We start from the raw sequence: 16,943 nt of genomic DNA on the forward strand, positions 1-16,943 counted from the left end.
AGCATAAGCAATTTATTTAATTCCTAATAGACTGCTCTTCCAATTCCATCAGGTAAACGGCGATTTAATATCAAGCTTTGGAAGACATTCACAGATTGCTTTAATTGCCTGCCTATTGCAGCTATTGTAGATGAGAAGATTTTCTGCTGTCATGGAGGTAAGCAAGCTGTTATTTCTTCGTGGTGTTTAAAAAAAATAAAATTCAACCAAGGAATTTTCTGCCATTTACCTCAACTAATTTCCAACAAAGTGTAGTTGCAATATAATCCAAGACAAATTGGTAATATCAATACTTTCCAGGAATCCCCCTAAGCAATTCTGGATGCACAAGGCCTTTTAATTGCTTCAGTTTTGAGCTGTTAAGGTAACTTTCAGGGTGTGTCTAGTTTATTTTCCTAGTTCCAAAGGAAGCTAGAGATTAAAGGGAAATTATAGATTTGAAGAGTCTAAATAGATATTTTGATCTCCAACAGCCATGTTTTGCCAGGAAAGAAGTATCTCTAAGGCTTTAAAAAGTGTTATGTCTTTAAAGCTGCCGTGTACTGTATCACAGTCTTTTCTTCAGAAAGCAGGATTCTAAATATTGGTTCTTCAGGTCCTTCACAAATGTTTTGGTCATCTTGGCCCCGCTAAGAGAAAAGGGCACACATCTTTCTCCAGTTTGGTGTAGTGGTTAAGTGTGCGGACTCTAATCTGGGAGACCCGGGTTTGAGTCCCCACTCCTCCACTTGCACCTGGCTGGATGACCTTGGGTCAGTCACAAGCTCTGGCACAGCTGTCCTTGAAAAAGAGCCGTTTGTGTCAGAGTTCTCTCAGCCCCATCCACCTCACAGGGTGTCTGTTGTGGGGAGGGGAAGGGAAAGGAGTTTGTCAGCCGCTCTGAGACACCTTTGGGTAGTGAAGGGCGGGGTATAAATCCAATCTCTTCTCTTCTTCTCTTCTTTAGATGGCATAGGCATAAGAGGAGAATAAAAGGATAGTATTCTATGAATCAGGTGAAGAATGCTAGACATCCTGCAGTATAGCTTTCTGGGGAGCTTGAATTTTTAAGCTTCCTAATGCCATCATATTAATTGCAACACACAAGTATTATCTTGGGTTGCAGTCTTCTCTATATGCTCTCCTCTCCCAAGAGGGGGGGGGGGCAGCTTTAGCCCAGGTTAAGTGTATTCAAGTAAAAAAAAAGTTGAGGGAGCATCTCTGTTTAAGAAGAAGAGATTGGATTTATACCCTGCCCTTCACTCGGAGTCTCAGAGCGGCTTACAAACCCCTTTCCCTTCCCCTCCCAACAACAGACACCCTGTGAGGTAGGTGAGGCTGAGAGAGCTCTGAGAGAACTGCTCTTTCAAGGACAGCTCTGACACAGCTATGGCTTGCCCAAGGTCATCTAGCAGCTGCAAGTGGAGGAGTGGGGAATCAAACCTGGTTCTTCCAGATTAGAATCCACGCACTTAACCACTACACCAAACTGGTGTTAATCTAGAGAAAGGGCGTTGGTCTAGAGAAAAAAAGTTCCTGTTAATATTCAGAAATCAGTAATGCTTCATGCTATCTGAGGGGAAAGACAGTACCCCTGTCGAAATCAATGAACTGCAGGGAGAATCAGAATGAAGAAGTCTTACTTCTCTTTTCCTGGAGCAATGCATATCCCTTTTGAAGGAAGGTTGGATGTAGCTGCATTGAAGCAGAAGATGCCTAATATATTTTATTAAGATTTAGGGAACATCACAAAACTCTGCAAGCTTTTGAGTTCTGAGGCTTTTTGTTTGGCTAGATGTTCAGTATAAAAACAGGTTAGTGGAGGGAGAATAAATTGTTTGAAGGCAAGATGGGAAAGCCTAAAATCTGCAGTTGTAGTTGTAAAATGGAAACAGGTTTTATGACAGACTGAACTGGATTGGTTTAAATGAAGTGGCTGTTTAAGTCTTTTTTTAAAAAATAATGAAATCGGTGAACTAGCCATCCCAGATAATGGTATTTATATCTACTTTGAGAAATTGGAACTGCTGCTTATCTATGCTATATTATGCTTTTAACATGATTGGGTATCGCTTATCTTGATTTCCTTCATACGCTGCTAGTCACTAAGGTTGGAGTAAATAGTAACTGTCCCTGGGCAAAGACCAAAGTGGCAAATGGCTGTCTGCACGCATCGAACCTGGACAAATGTTGGCCATATTAACCCTTCTTTGTTGCCATCTGGGCCAGCACAATGGAGTAGAGTAGTTGCTCCATGTGCCTACATTGTCCTGGCAGAAGAAGAGAGTTTGTCTGCAGTAGGGTAGGATGGAGTGCCTCTGGTAAGCTGTCACAGTACTTAGAGCAAAACTTCTTTGAGGGTTTAGGTATGCTTTGTGCTAAGGATGAGAATTGCAGGCAGTGGTATCTTCGTAGGAATGTTGATGCCTGACACAAGCCCACTGAAATGTTTTCATAAATATAACATGAAGTGGGTGGGTGGTGTTCAGGGTTTTAGTTGTTAAAATGCCTGTGCTCGGGTTGCTTCCTTCAGATTGGGGTTGAGCAGACTGATCTCCGGAGCAGTTTTTGTGTTGAAGATTGTTTAACTGTAGAATGAACATAGAACACTCCTCAGCAAACATTGGCTTCAAAGTAAATAAGAGTTATGAACTGAAGCAAATATAGACTATGCAACTTGAAACAACCACTAAGTCTGGAACACATTCTTTTGGCGTCAGCACCAAGATTTCTATAATGTTTAAACCTGAATCACTCATCATAAAAAACTGTGTTACTGATTTATATGCCGTTGTATTTTGTATCTGCATTATATTCCCTTCTGTAATACGCAGTATTTATTTGAATGGGGTCTGCTATTTACATGTTTCTGGCGCCGTAGCTTAAGCAATCATGAATGTAGATTCAGGTGGGGTAGCCCTGCTGGTCTGAAGCAGCAGAACAAAGTTTGAGTCCAGTGGCACCTTTAAGACCAACAAAGTTTTAATCAAAGTATAAGCTTTCGTGTGCATGTTTTGAATATGTATCTGAAGAAGTGTGCCTGCACGCAAAAGCTTATACTTTGATTAAAACTGTTGGCTTTAAAGGGTGCACTGGACTTGAAATTTGTTCATTCGTGAATCAACGTTCTTGAATAGGTATTAGAGTCCAGCCCTCAGTTAAATTTACAAAAGTTGTTTCAGAGTATAGGAAAGGGAGGCATGGAACACGCTTAAACTATCCACCTTATCACATCTTTTTTCCTCTTTCTGAAATTCTTCCAACTCTGTTTCTGAATTCCTTGGAGTCCATGGGTTATCAATAGCAAACCATAGCTATTACCTTATAGTAGTATATACTGTTAACAACACAAACCATGGATCAGTGCTTAAAATGAGAGCCAGGTTATTGAAAGGAGGTAGGGTGTGTGGGGGGACTGTTACACAATGTAGATTGTGTTCTTCTGCATACTTGAAAAATCATCCTGAGATACGCATATTTGCCAAGATTTTACTGACTCATGTAACTATAGTAAAACATAATAAGAACCTTGTATTCTGGTTTGCCCCAGTGCATTGCTTAAATTTCAGCTTGTTTGAGCTTGAGCTTCCAACTAAATATTGTCAATCCATAGCTTGAAGCAGCTCACATGGCTGCACTGACAACTTTCCCCATTTCAGCCCTCCAGCGCTAATGATCTTGCTTTGAGTATGTCTACTTCTGTTGCCTGCATTGAGGCCGCTAATCACGTCGCTATCTGAATTACATTTTTGCTGTTTCCTTCACTTCATGTTACCTGTTCTCTCAGTTTAATGTGAGCCAAGCTTGGAAGTAGCTTTGAAGTTTATTCTGTTAGTTGGTTAGAGAAACCATGCTTTTCTTGTTAGTCTCCTTGATCTTTAGAATGCTTCTAAGACACATTTCACTGAAGTGATTCATAAGCTTGAACCACTATTTTGTTAGAGGCACATTCTTGCAGTGGTATTTTGGGGTGGAGGGGAAATAAGAAGAGCCCTGCTGGAGCAGACCGGTAGTCCATCTAGTTCAACAGCTTGTTTTATAACCAGTTGACCTGAAGGACCAGCAAACAGCAGGGCATAGAGGCTGAGGGATTCTCCTTATGTTGTCTCCTAGTCTAGCATGGATAGTCAGTAGACGGGTGCTTGTGAATGTGGAGGTTTCCTTAATTACCATGTCTGGTCGTCATTGATGGACTTTACCTCTATGAGTCCGTCCCTCTTTTAAGTTATCATACCATCCAGTAGCAGTTAATTCCACTGTTAATTACATGCTGAATGAAGAATTTCATTTTGTCTGTCCTGGATGCACTCAGCCACTCTTGACACCTTTCTGGAGCATTTTGAGTTCTCATAAGCTTGTGTCTCCATGTTTTCCTTTATATCTGGGGAGGTCCTTAAGTACTTAGACATTGGAGAGAACCTTGCCTTGTCTGTGAGTGGCTCAGTTTTGCAGCTTTCATCATCACTTCAGTGGCAGCTAGTTTACTAGCTCTCAACTCAAAACAGTTCAGTGCATCATCAACGACTTACAACCTCTACTGGATAACGATAGTTGTCTTTCACAAGTACAAAGTTTAATGAGAACTGAGTGGCTTAGCATATGCAGTGAGATAAGAACGCGATGTTTGTTAAGCCCTGGAGGTTCCAGTGTCCTGAGTATCCTAATACCTTGTAATTCAGCAATCTCCCAATCCAGTCTGTTTCTGAAATTCCTTTGCAATAGAACAGCTACTTTGAGGTCCCACCCTGAGTACCCTGGGAGGTTGAAATGTTCTCCTACAGGTTTCTCAATTTTGTGATTCTTGATGTCAGATTTGTGTCCATTTATCCTGTGGTGTAGGGTTTGATCTGTTTGACCTATGTAGAGAACTGAAGGGCACTGTTGGCTTTAATGGCATATACAGTGTTAGAAGACGAGCAAGTGAATGTGCCTGAGACAGTGTAGTTGATGTTGTTAGGTCCAGTGATTGTGTTGTCTGGATGTATGTGGCAGCAAAGTTGGCATCTGGATTTACTGCAAACTCTGCTACCGATGTCCATGTTCAAATTAGATGATGTATTACTGTTGGTGAGGAGTTTATATTTATTATTTATAAATTATATTTCTGAATCACCCAGTCCCTGAGTTCACTAGGCTCTGGGTGATGTAAATAAAATACAAAATTGTTTAAGATTGGGGAGCTGACTGTGGGCAAGAAAAGGTCGTCGTCGTCCCCGTACTTGTGAAAGACAACTATCGTTATCCAGTAGAGGTTGTAAGTCGTTGATAATGCACTGAACTGTTTTGAGCATCTTGACTCTAATTAGCCCTTCCTGGGAACTGACCCCACTCCCACCCTCTCTTTACCTATATGTAATGGTTGTAGAAGTCTTGTTTCAGTGTATCAGAAGAAGTGTGCATGCACACAAAAGTTATACCCAGAATTAAACTTCGTTGGTCTTAAAGGTGCCACTGGACTCCAACTTTGTTCTGTTGCTTCAGACTAGCACTGGACTCCAACTTTGTTCTGTTGCTTCAGACTAGCACAGGTACCTACCTGAAGCTAGTATACTTATTAGAGTAATTGTCCAGTTGCAAATTATGACTAAGTCTTGACAAGTTAGATCCTGTCCAGTGGCTATTCTATATGTGAACTTCCTGCTCATTTAATGCATTTTACATTTGTTATTTATTGTTAGTCTGCATGTCCATACAGAAAGCTCTTATGTACAATTATCTTGTGTTGCGGTAGAAGCAGCTTATGAAACTTGGGTAAGGATGATAGTTTCTTAAAGCAGTGTGTTATACAGAGTTGCTATAGTGGGTTTTTGTTCTTGGGTGTTGAAAAGCCCAGTGCATACAAGGCTTCTGCCAAGTGGCTTTCTGAATGGATACCAATGTGTAGAAATAAATGAATACTTCTTGCAGTAGCGCATCATTTTCATTCAGCAGTTCCTATTGTGCATGAGCTTGTCTTACTTGACAGTGTGTAGATCAAGAAGGAGAATGTTCCTTTAAAAATAGCTTTCTTTAGTTATTCTGCATCCTTCATGTAATGCTTTTGCTTTTAACGCTGAGGCCTGTGGAACTCACGGGAGAGTGAAATACCATCACCCCCACTTTTTCTCCCCAGCCTTTTCCTTATTTTCTCTTCCCTATCCTTGCCTTTCTCTACTTCCTCTACTTCCACCCTTCCCCACTCACCACTTTGTCTCCCTCTCCCATCTTCTGCTGCGTTCCCTCCAGCTTTGTCCTGCTTGGGCACCTAGGCTGAGGCTCCAGTGCCTTGGAGGATAGGCGCCTCTGCACTGCTGACTGATTTCACTACATCACAGTTGGCATTCTCGCAGGGGGGGGGTTTAATTCCCTGCACATACCATTTTTAAAGCTTTTTGGCCTGCTTGTTTATGGCCACGTTTTGTGTATCTTTTGGTCTGCATTCTGAAGCCATGGGCAGAACTGGATATATAAATACTGCTTTCCATACTGAAGAAGTGAGCAGTGACTCACAAAAGCTCAGACCCTTCAGGGGGAATCCCTGAAAAAATCTTGGATATATTCTGGAATTACTGAGGGGTGTGCATTTGGGGCTATCCGAACTGAAAACATAACCGAAAAACACCTTAGCCAGGTTTTTTGGGTACATTTCAGCTTCCCAAATGTTTCTGGGATTTTTCAGGACAGGATCGGCTCCTGGGCAGACTTTGTTCCACAGGCTGGTCTAAACCGGGCTCCCCATCTGATCGTGCAGGGAGAACTGTCCCCACAGGATCGACTCCTGGGTGGGCTCTGTTGGGCAGTCTAGTAAAAACCAGGCTGCCCAGCAGAACCTCAGATGAGCCTGCAGGGAGAGTTCTGCCTGCAGGATTGGCTCCTGGGCGGGCTCTGCCTCCCAACCCTGGTATTCTTTGGAGGTCTCCCATCCAAATACATTTATTTATTTGTTTGTTTGTTGGATTTTTACCCTGCCCTCCCGTCGAGGCAGCTCAGGCTGGATACTTTCCTAGATCAGATACTTGCCAGAATCGGCCTGGCTTAGCTTCCAGGATCTGACGAGATCGGGCTTGCCTGGGATATCCAGGTCAGGCCAAGGTGCTAAGCAGTTTTGATAAACCTTCCCTCCTTTTTTAGCTGTCCAATATCCTTTTTGAGGTGGGGCAACCAAACTGTACGTGTTCAAAATGTGTAGGTTTTTATACAAGGGCATTAAGGTAGTGGCTGCTTTATTTTCAATCCCTTTTCTAATCATTTCTATCATAAAACTTGACCATTTCTGCTCAGCAGCAGACCTAGTCTGCATTTTCATTGAGCCCACAAAACAAATACATCCTGGACAGGTGTTTCATTCATCCAGCTGGCTGTAGCAGGCCATTGGCAAAAAGCCAAGAGCTGCTTGGCTGTTGCCCTTTAGCCACACCTAGAATTAAGTTACCTGTACAGAGGTCAGATAGAGAATCCCTTACACTTTCAACAAAGTGGATTTTTCAACACAGTACCTACCTAAAGTTTGAGAACACCATTGCATGTTTCTATCTGTAAATACTTGGAGCTTACCTTTATATTTGTTTTAAGATATTGAAGGTAACCTCTAACAAATTGAAGTCTTACACTTTTGAAGTGTTTGGAAAAGAGCTTATAATAGCTATCAAATCTGTTGTGCTTAAATACCAGATGTATTAAGTATGGTTTACTAATTAAGCTTTTTCACAGTGGAAATAGGGTTAGTGCTGTCAGAATTGTTCATTGCTTTGACTTGTATTCCACAAACAAGTAGAATGAGTTTAATCTCTCACTTCAACAGGGCTGTCTCCAGATCTGCAGTCAATGGAACAGATTCGAAGAATTATGAGACCTACAGATGTTCCTGACACAGGTGAGGCCTATACAAATGTTTGCTCATAAATTAACAGCTCTTAGTTTGAAGCTGTAGCTCACAGAAAAATCTAAAAAAAAAAGGCATGTAATATAAAAATATCAAACAGTATTTAAAGCTTGAGAACTCACCAGAACTCTTCATCAGGCTGTATATTTAAGAAACAATGATAGGGAGAACAATATTTCAAGCCATACTGGAGGGCTTCTGGTCTGTAGTTTGTACAAAATGAATTGCAGGCTTAAATGAGTTGGTGCTGGGTGTAACTGGTTTTAATTTACATCAGAATTTCGGGGATGAAGCAAGAGAAAATGGCAGTCTTCACCTGAAAATATAAAAACCCAGAAGTTAATCGAATGTATCTCCGGAACCTGAACATACAGGTTCCTTGTAAAGTTGAGAGGGGGAAACAGGGTAGTCTTTGTATTTACTAAATATTAATTTTGATTTGCTTGGTGACGAGTTAATGGAAGCCTAATTAGGTAATAACATCTAGTTGGAAGTCAAGGAATTCTCATCAGCAGAGTTCCATCCTAGATCATCATCTTCCAGTTGAAGAATCCCCCTTTAATAGCTTTTAAGTATTTCCCAAAATAGGCAGGTTGTAGGTAACTGTATTAGCCCACATAAAAATCCAGGAACAGCCTGTAGCAGTAAGAAATGTGTGTTCATCTCTGTAATTGCTAGATGTTTAACTTGAGTTCAGATTTTTAAGAAGTCATTAATCTTTGAGTCCTAAAACTTTGAAGGAAGTCTTGTAGTATCCCTTTTATTTGGTAACTAGAATTCTGTGGTTGCATCAATTGGTATGTGCCAGTTTTAGAATCTGTAACTTACAAATTTACTTTCTTGAGAAATGTCAGTTTGGGTGCTTTAGGATGTGAGGAATTTCTAGTTGTTAATACTGAGTATTAAATAATAGATGCAAAAAGTTATAGGGGATGTTGACTTTAAACAGTTGAGCTTATGGCTCCTAACTGTTTATAACATTGCTTGAAACAAATGGAACTGTAAGGCAGTATTTATTGACTGTTCTGTCCTTAAGTTTATTGTAATCTTTACAAACTCCTATAAGGCATGTTACTATTATCCCCATATTACAGCTCTAGGGAGATGGGGAAGGGGGGCTTAGTGCACTAATCTCACTGGAGAGTTACAGGTAGAGATTCAAACAGAAATTCTGTTTTGAGGCTCATTCTTTTTGCCACTGTGCTAGCGGTAGAAAATTGAGCAAAATCCCAAACATTGTACACAACACAATGTGTTTTGCTCTGTTGCAGTTCTAATACTGCTCCAGCGTACACAATCCTTTTCAGGATGATGATTTTAAAGTTTGTGTTAAAGGAAACAATGCTTCAGGCAAGTAAGAAATTAATGCTGCTTACATCCATGTGAGATTCCTAGAACCCAAAACTTGAATTTTTTGAGTGTGTGGAAATTCACCGACTTTCATGTATTCTCAGGTGCCTCAGATTTTTCCTGCTGGAGTTTAATGACAAGTGCTGAGTATAGGAAGATGTTGAATTGTTAACTGGTGGGTGTGGAAATGCGCATGGCCTGCAGTACTCTCCATTAAAATAAAATGAGAATTTTGAGTCCATTAGGAACAGGATTGCACTTAATCTATGATGTTTGCGTGCTTTTGCATAAAGTGCCTACCAAGAGTCTTAATCATTCTAGATAAATATTTTACAATATTACATGCAAGGACCTTTTTCTAAGACCATGCCTGTCTTCCTAAGGCTTGCTGTGTGACCTGCTGTGGTCTGATCCAGACAAGGATGTACAAGGATGGGGTGAAAATGACCGTGGAGTCTCCTTCACTTTTGGAGCAGACGTGGTCAGCAAATTTTTGAATCGTCATGATTTGGACTTAATTTGTCGAGCTCATCAGGTATGAATCTATTTGTACTTGTTTTTTATTCTGTCTGGTACGCAAGAGGTCTCTGGTACACAAACCAGCACAGCATGCAACTATGTAATGATGAAGCAATACAAATCAGACTACAAATATTCTCCTGCTGTTGGCTGCAGATAGTTCTGTCTCAGAAGTCATGTGTGAACTCCATCCCCATTAAATTACAAAACATTGTACTAGCTGTGATCTGAACTGCTTTTGTGTAGGCATTGCTTTAAGTTGAGTGTCTGGGCTTTTAAATGTTTTCCCCCAAAATGTAGGGAGGTCTTTGAAGCTTGCTTTGTATCACAACAAACAATTCCCTTCATCTTTTTGTATTCCATATTTTTTTGTATTTTTCATATGTGCATGTGTGTGTGAGTGTATGCGTATCTGGAAGGCATGGTGACCTGTGGTGACTGACTGTATGTACACCTGGAAGTCATGGTGGCCTCTGGTGACTGACCCCTACTTGGGACCCTGAAGGATATTCAGAGAGGTGGCTGAATAAACCCTGCCCCCACCTCCCAGCTGCTGGTATTCCAAGGAGGTCTTCCCATCCAAGTACTTGCCAGAGGTCGACCCTGCTTAGCTTCCATGATGTGATGAGATCGGGCTTGCCTGGACTATCCAGGTCAGGGCTGTATTCCATATATTTTCATTTATATGATGCTCATTGTTGTGCTGCAAAATTAAAATTGGAAAATCTTAAATTGCATATTCAGTCACCATCTGGCTTGTGGACATTAAGGTCACTATAGAGTTTTACATGGTTTGGTATGCTTGTGACTGCTGTAGTATGTGCAGTTTCTTTCACAAACTGTTGAGGCTGTGGAGTAAAAAATGGTTAAGACTACAAAAATATTTAAACTTGGCTGTTTCTTTTCCTCACTGACAGGTGGTTGAAGATGGGTATGAATTCTTTGCTAAACGACAGCTTGTTACCTTATTTTCCGCTCCTAATTATTGTGGAGAGTTTGATAATGCCGGTGGGATGATGAGTGTGGATGAAACTTTGATGTGTTCTTTTCAGGTACAGTAAACAGCTTTCTCAATATTTCTAATAAAGAGCAGAATTAGGGTAGTTTCTAGCACAATGTTGCCTGTTTAAATCTAGAATAGAAAGTGGTGCTTGAATGGTGGTGGTGGGGAAACTTTGCTTGAGTTTCCTTAGCTGGAGAGTCACATTTTGGGCAAATGTCAGTTAAGACTTTTGTGTTTGGTGGGTTGGTAGGCCACTAGCTATAAGCTTTGAGGACATACTTGTACAGAAGGTTAAGGCAGGTGTTGACTTAAAAAACATTCTTTGAGCCCAGCTTAGTTTGGTTATCGAACTGCTGTATAACAAATGATTTGTTCATCTAGTCAAGTCCTGTGTGCTTCAGCTGGCAGCAGTTCTCCATAGTCTAAGGCAATAATTGTTTTCTGCATGTGCCACCACGGACCTATGGTCCTATCCTGTTTAATTCATGAGCAGAGTGGGTTCCTGCATAATCCCTTTCTGTGACTGGAAGTGAGAAGTGCATGTGAAGGGCAGCAACTTGTTTGGAAGATGTATGGGGAAGTGTGTGAAATGGCTAGCGTTTGACTAGGATCTGGAAGATCTAGTTTTAAACCCCCAGCCTGCCTTGGAGGCTTGGGCCAGTCACACACTCTAACCTACCTCACAGTATTTTTGTTAGGATGAAATGGAGCAGAGGAGAACTATGTAAACTGCTGCGGTCCCCACTAATGAGAAAGATGGGGTATAAATGAAGTAAACATTGCTTCATGCAGGCGGCTCATTTATTCACTCAGGAAGCTCAAATCTTCATGGTGCTTAATGTAGTTATTTTGGTGGCTTGTAGATTTCTTACAAGAAATACTTTTTTTTTTTCTTTTAAGATTCTGAAACCATCTGAAAAGAAAGCAAAGTACCAGTATGGTGGACTGAATTCTGGACGTCCAGTCACTCCACCTCGCACAGCTAATCCACCGAAGAAGAGGTGAAGAAAGGAACACATTAGAACAACCATCAGATCTATAAAGGACAAAACTCCATATATACAGTATAATAAGTGTGCACTGTAAAACCATCCAGCCATTTGACACCCTTTATGATGTCACATCTTTAACTTAAAGAGACGGGTAAAGGATCTTTAATATTTTCTAGTTGACAGATGTGCAACACTGTCTTGTAACGAGTATATTCCAATAACCAACATAGAGTAAAATCAGATCTAAACAAATTCTTTTGGTTGCATAATTCACATCAGTTTTAAAGTTGACCAACATCCCAATTTAGGCTTGATGTAATAGCTAAACCAGATGAGAGCATGATGTTTCATTTGTGTAATGTGGTCTTACTGTTGCTTGACTGCTTTTATTTCTATTATTTTGTAGGTAGAATGATGGCAAAGTATCTAGCAATGTTCCCTGACTGAAAATGAATTGTGGAAGGGATTTTTTTTAGGCAGCTGGCACAGTTCTCCCTCTTCCAGTATTCCTGTTAACTTTAATATGTGCCCCTCTGACAGGAGTACCGCATCTAAAGATAAACCACACCCAAGCTAGTAATTTGAATAAAGCTCCTTGGAAAACCCAGCAATCTATATTTTCTGAAGAACTAAACTTGCATTTTATCGTAGATTTCCACAGAATGACTTTGTGCACTGCACCATTTTAAATTAACATTACACTCATGGTGGCACCATTTTACTAAAATAGGGCAGGAATGGTATTATTAGTTGGTAACTTGATTAAGTAGTACCTTGCATTAGATTTTTATTAGCATGAAACACCTTTTTTGGCATGCTTAGCTTCCTGGTAATGCCATACTTGCGTTAAATTGCATCTTGCATAGCTCACCGAACATGAAGATCCTCCTTTGACAAGCCTTGAAAAGCTAGCCCTCTTCTTACCCCTTCTGTCCCCTGCACTCTACCATGCCCTCCAGGAAGGGTGTATTTGAAAGGATGTTGATCAGTGAGCAGTAAGTTAACTATGGCTAGTGGTGGTTGGACTGTCTAATATTGCCATGTGAATGTTCTACATGATTGTAAGGCTTATGTCACTAAAGATTATATCTCTGGATTTTCATGATCAAAGTTCATATACTTCTGTATAGATTTCTGCTTTGTAGTGTACTATGGTAGCAATAATTTCTGTACATGATCAAGAGTTGATGCAGTATTTCTTTTCCTGTTTTCCTTTCTTAAAGGGTTCGTATTGACAAATGGCAAAGTGGTAAAGTAATGTCCAGAGATTGTAAAAGGATAAAAATGGAAAGACAGTTTGGATAACAATACAAATTTTGTCAAACACAGTCAAATTTATGAGTTAGGGAGAAGCTGCTGATTTATACCATTCTAAATGTACAATAATAAATGTAAAACTCCTTAATATTGTCTTCACAAATAATAAATTGAGGATTCTGGTAACTTGCATTTTATGAACTGGCACATATTATGCAAGGATGATTTCTGGCAAAGTGAGAAGTTCTTGAAAATGGATTTAAGTCTCTTTTCTAATTCCATTTTGTTTTAAATGCATATATTAAATGTAGGTTTTTTCATTTAGTAAAGTTGTTTAATTGATTTGAAGTCTGACTGGTCATTCTATTCCTTTAATGAAGTGAAGTCTTTTTAATAAAGTGATTTGACATTATGGCATACAGATGTTATGCAGTCAAAAGTCCAATATTGGCACTAATATAAAAATCCTGCAGTGTTATATCAGCCCTATGTTACTGATTTGGGTGGACTGAACCAGGTTACTATGCCTACCTACATTGGCATAGTATTATCTAAATGCAAAGGTATCAATGTGGCGTTTTACCAACTCTTCTTCTCATGATAAATGGAGGGGCCTCTTTGACCACTGCTAGGGATTGTGAGACCCAGAAGGACAAAAGGACAGCCTGCAATGAAAGGAATTTGGTGAGATTGAGCAGAAAAACTAGTAGGATCCAGCTGTGAACTAATTCATGAGTCATTATATGGGAAATCCACATAGGAGAAAAGAGATGGCCACAAGATGGAAGAGTGCTTTTGCAACAACATGTAAGTTAGGTGGAGCTCTCTCATGTCAGATAAGGTGCTTAAATCACAGTAGCTTAAAATGTATATATTAAACATACTTTCAGAAAGTGCTAACACTGACCATGTATACGTGCAATACCACTTTCAGAAACAATAAAACTTTTTTAAAAAGCAGCTTTACTCAAAATGGAGAAATATTCACTTTCACATCTCACCATCTGATAATGCTGCATTTTTAAAATAATCAGTAAAATCAACATAGAACGTAATGGTTAAAATTACTGCTTATGATAAACCTCCTCTTTGAAAGTACTTTAAAGTCTTTTGTGATCAGCTGCTCAGTCTTGCAGGTGAAATGCTTATCAACCTGGGTTCCACTGGTTCATTCTCAGAGGTCAAGTGAGATGTACAGTTTTCTTAACTTAGCTTTGTTTAGGTTACAAGGACCCATAGCCTGTGCTGTAAGAATGGAAATATTAAAAATTATGCTAAACTAGTTTTCTTACTTTTAATACCAAGGAATTCAAGAGAGTACATTTTGGGCATGTGGATGCGAGTGTATTGTTTCTAGCATTTTTCTACATTTGAACTGCAAAGCCCTCCAAACGTTTACTTACATCATACACTTCAATGGAGCTAATTTGCTCAAAGGCAGCAAGGAGGCTGGATAGTTTAATATAACTCGTTCATGGGATAGGGTTTGCATAGATGACCTTTTAAAATGATGTTACGTGTGGATGCACAAATTGTTTGAAACCATTTTGTTGATACAAAGTATTATATTGGAACTGGCCGTGCCAACTTAGAAGAATGTTGGGATGGATCCATTCCAACAACAGCAGTACTTTCCCCTAGTATAATGAGCCTTTCTTTAGCACAAGTGGCTCTTTGCACTTGAGGAAAGCTGTCATTGCAGAATGGAGCCATGGGCTCCAGTCCACTGAATTGTTAGAATAAACCCTATTACCACTACCTATTTGGTGTTCAAGTCTGTCTTTATGCATTTTTTTTCCTCTGAAGGCCAATATCAGTGAAATGGGTTTTCTGGGAAATATGAATTGAAATTCTTTTGGATGCCCCGAATAAAGCATGGTCTGATTTAGCCTATTTGTTTTGATACATTAAGCAAAAAATTTAAACAATTCCCCACGTTAGTTTTTGTCCCAAGAACAAATACTTGAACTGAAGTATTCAAATTAAAATGAGTTAAACATTCAAATAAATTTGTTTTGTGGAAACTTATTCTTATTGCAATAATATTGCAAAAATTTACAGTCAGTATAACATGTACTTATGTGACACTGTTTAAAACTATTCTAAACAAAAAAGGGACTGTTGACACTAATTTTAGCGCTCCCAAAGAACTGTGAATTATGTGCCATAGAGAAGTGGTTGCACATTAGTCTACTTCAATTCAATTTAACTTTTCCTAGAGGTCACTGGGGCAACTATGTTTCACAGTCATTTTCCATAGCCATCACTAACATTGCTTGTTACATTCTACAGAAGATCATTGATCACAATATCCCTTCTGCCATGGAGAGAAATAAGAATCAAATCTATATCTCTGCTACCTTCTACATTTTATAACACACAAGGCTTGGCTCTACAAAGTCCCATTTATGTCAGATCCGGCCCTCAAAACAAATGAGTTCTACACCCCTGGTCTAGGAGGTGTTGTAGGTCTTCATAGAACTAGTCCATTTCAGCCGCCTCTGCATCCGTGGTTGGGGAATAGAGTTGGATTACTGTGATGTTGAATGGTTTGCCTTGGATTTGGAGCAAGATCATTCTGTCATTTTTGGGATTGTATCCCATTACTGCCCTTTTCACTCTCTTGTTGACTATAAATGTCACACCGTTTTTTCTACAGGATTCTTGGCCACAGTAGTAGTATAATGGTCTTCTGAGTTAAATTCACCCATTCCCGTCCACTTTAGTTCACTGATTCTCAAGATGTCGATGTTCAGTCTTGCCATCTCATTTTTGTCCACATCCAACTTATCTTTATTCATAGATCTTACATTCTCCCTCTGAGAGGAGGACATCTTGATGGGTGTTTCCCACCCTATCTGTAGGGAGGCAGGAACCAATAATCTTCAACTTCCTGTCCTCTTGGTGGGGAACGCCCATCTCCTCAGTTCTGTTCCTGCCTCAGTAGGGAGAGCAGCACAAAGTTGGGCTTGTGCTTAATTTCCTTTGTTTTTCTCCCATTAGTCTCCTTTTTTCTCAACTACAGTATTTCCTCTGCATCTTCTATTCATTTCCCCCTCTCCTGGGTCCTTTTAACTCAACCTCCCCGGGCTATATCTGTCCTCTCTTCCCCCCTCCCCCAACTTCTTCTCGTCTCTCCGGCTGGAGAGAGAACGAGAATGGCTGACCATGAGGGCTCCGATGATTTCCTCTCTGAAGGAGAGAGAAGCCTCTTTTGCTGCGGAGGGTTCGGCTACCGCGCCAAAGAAAATGGGTGTGACGAAATCTGCCTCCTTAAAGGCCAAAGCTGCGCCAAAGGAAAAGTGCGCTAAGAAACTGCCTCATTCTCCGCCCGCGCCAGGTGGCATGGGCACCATCTCGGATTTTTGAAGGCTCTCGGAGAGAGAGGGGGAAGGCTGCGGGGCAGCTATATCCTATTCCATAAGCCAGGGCATGAGTGCCGACGACGGGCAGGAGATCCCTAATGCCCAGATCGTGGCTTCTGGGACTGCAGGAGCAACAGACTTACAAGCCAGCTTACTCGTGAGTAACCCCAATCAACGGGGAAGTTACATATCTGCTGAACTTATGCAGTTCTTAAGACAGACTATTAGAGATGAAGTAGCCAGTATCTGTCATCCACGCCTGCTTGAGGGTGGTTCCCAATCTCCTGGCCATTCCCATAGAGGTTGCAGATATGAGGAATTAGAAGATAGACCCATACCTGATCAACATAGACCCTGGCCAACCAAGGCTGCCAGGAAGGAGCACTGCACCCATAAGGGAAATAATTCTCATTGGGATCCATTACACGATGAGGACAGTGTAATTGAGGACAGGGAGGAGAGGGAATTCTTATCTGATAAAGAGATGGAGGAAGAACTAGAGGTCCCCACACCTTCTATGAGGTTTTTAAACCAGAAGATTATCCATATCTTCTTCAAAAGACCCTTACTGCCTTGCAACCTAAAGTCCCTGCAGAGGCCCTTAGCAGCTCCAAGGA

General features: G+C 40.5%; 1 protein-coding gene across 1 annotated transcript in view; it reads left to right on the plus strand.

Moving 5' to 3' along the window:
* The window catches only part of PPP1CB (protein phosphatase 1, catalytic subunit, beta isozyme), a 56,244-nt gene extending 43,031 nt beyond the window's left edge, over positions 1-13,213 (plus strand). The window contains exons 4-8 of the mRNA XM_015427970.1: positions 53-157; positions 7,760-7,831; positions 9,574-9,725; positions 10,627-10,761; positions 11,613-13,213. Of these exons, the coding sequence (XP_015283456.1) occupies positions 53-157; positions 7,760-7,831; positions 9,574-9,725; positions 10,627-10,761; positions 11,613-11,717 (569 nt within the window). The 3' untranslated portion in view covers positions 11,718-13,213. The remainder of the gene's footprint in view (positions 1-52; positions 158-7,759; positions 7,832-9,573; positions 9,726-10,626; positions 10,762-11,612) is intronic.
* Positions 13,214-16,943: the final 3,730 nt, after the last annotated feature.

The sequence above is a fragment of the Gekko japonicus genome, unplaced genomic scaffold (assembly GCF_001447785.1).
Source record: "Gekko japonicus isolate JY-2015 unplaced genomic scaffold, Gekko_japonicus_V1.1 scaffold934, whole genome shotgun sequence".
Taxonomy (NCBI): Eukaryota; Metazoa; Chordata; class Lepidosauria; order Squamata; family Gekkonidae; genus Gekko; species Gekko japonicus.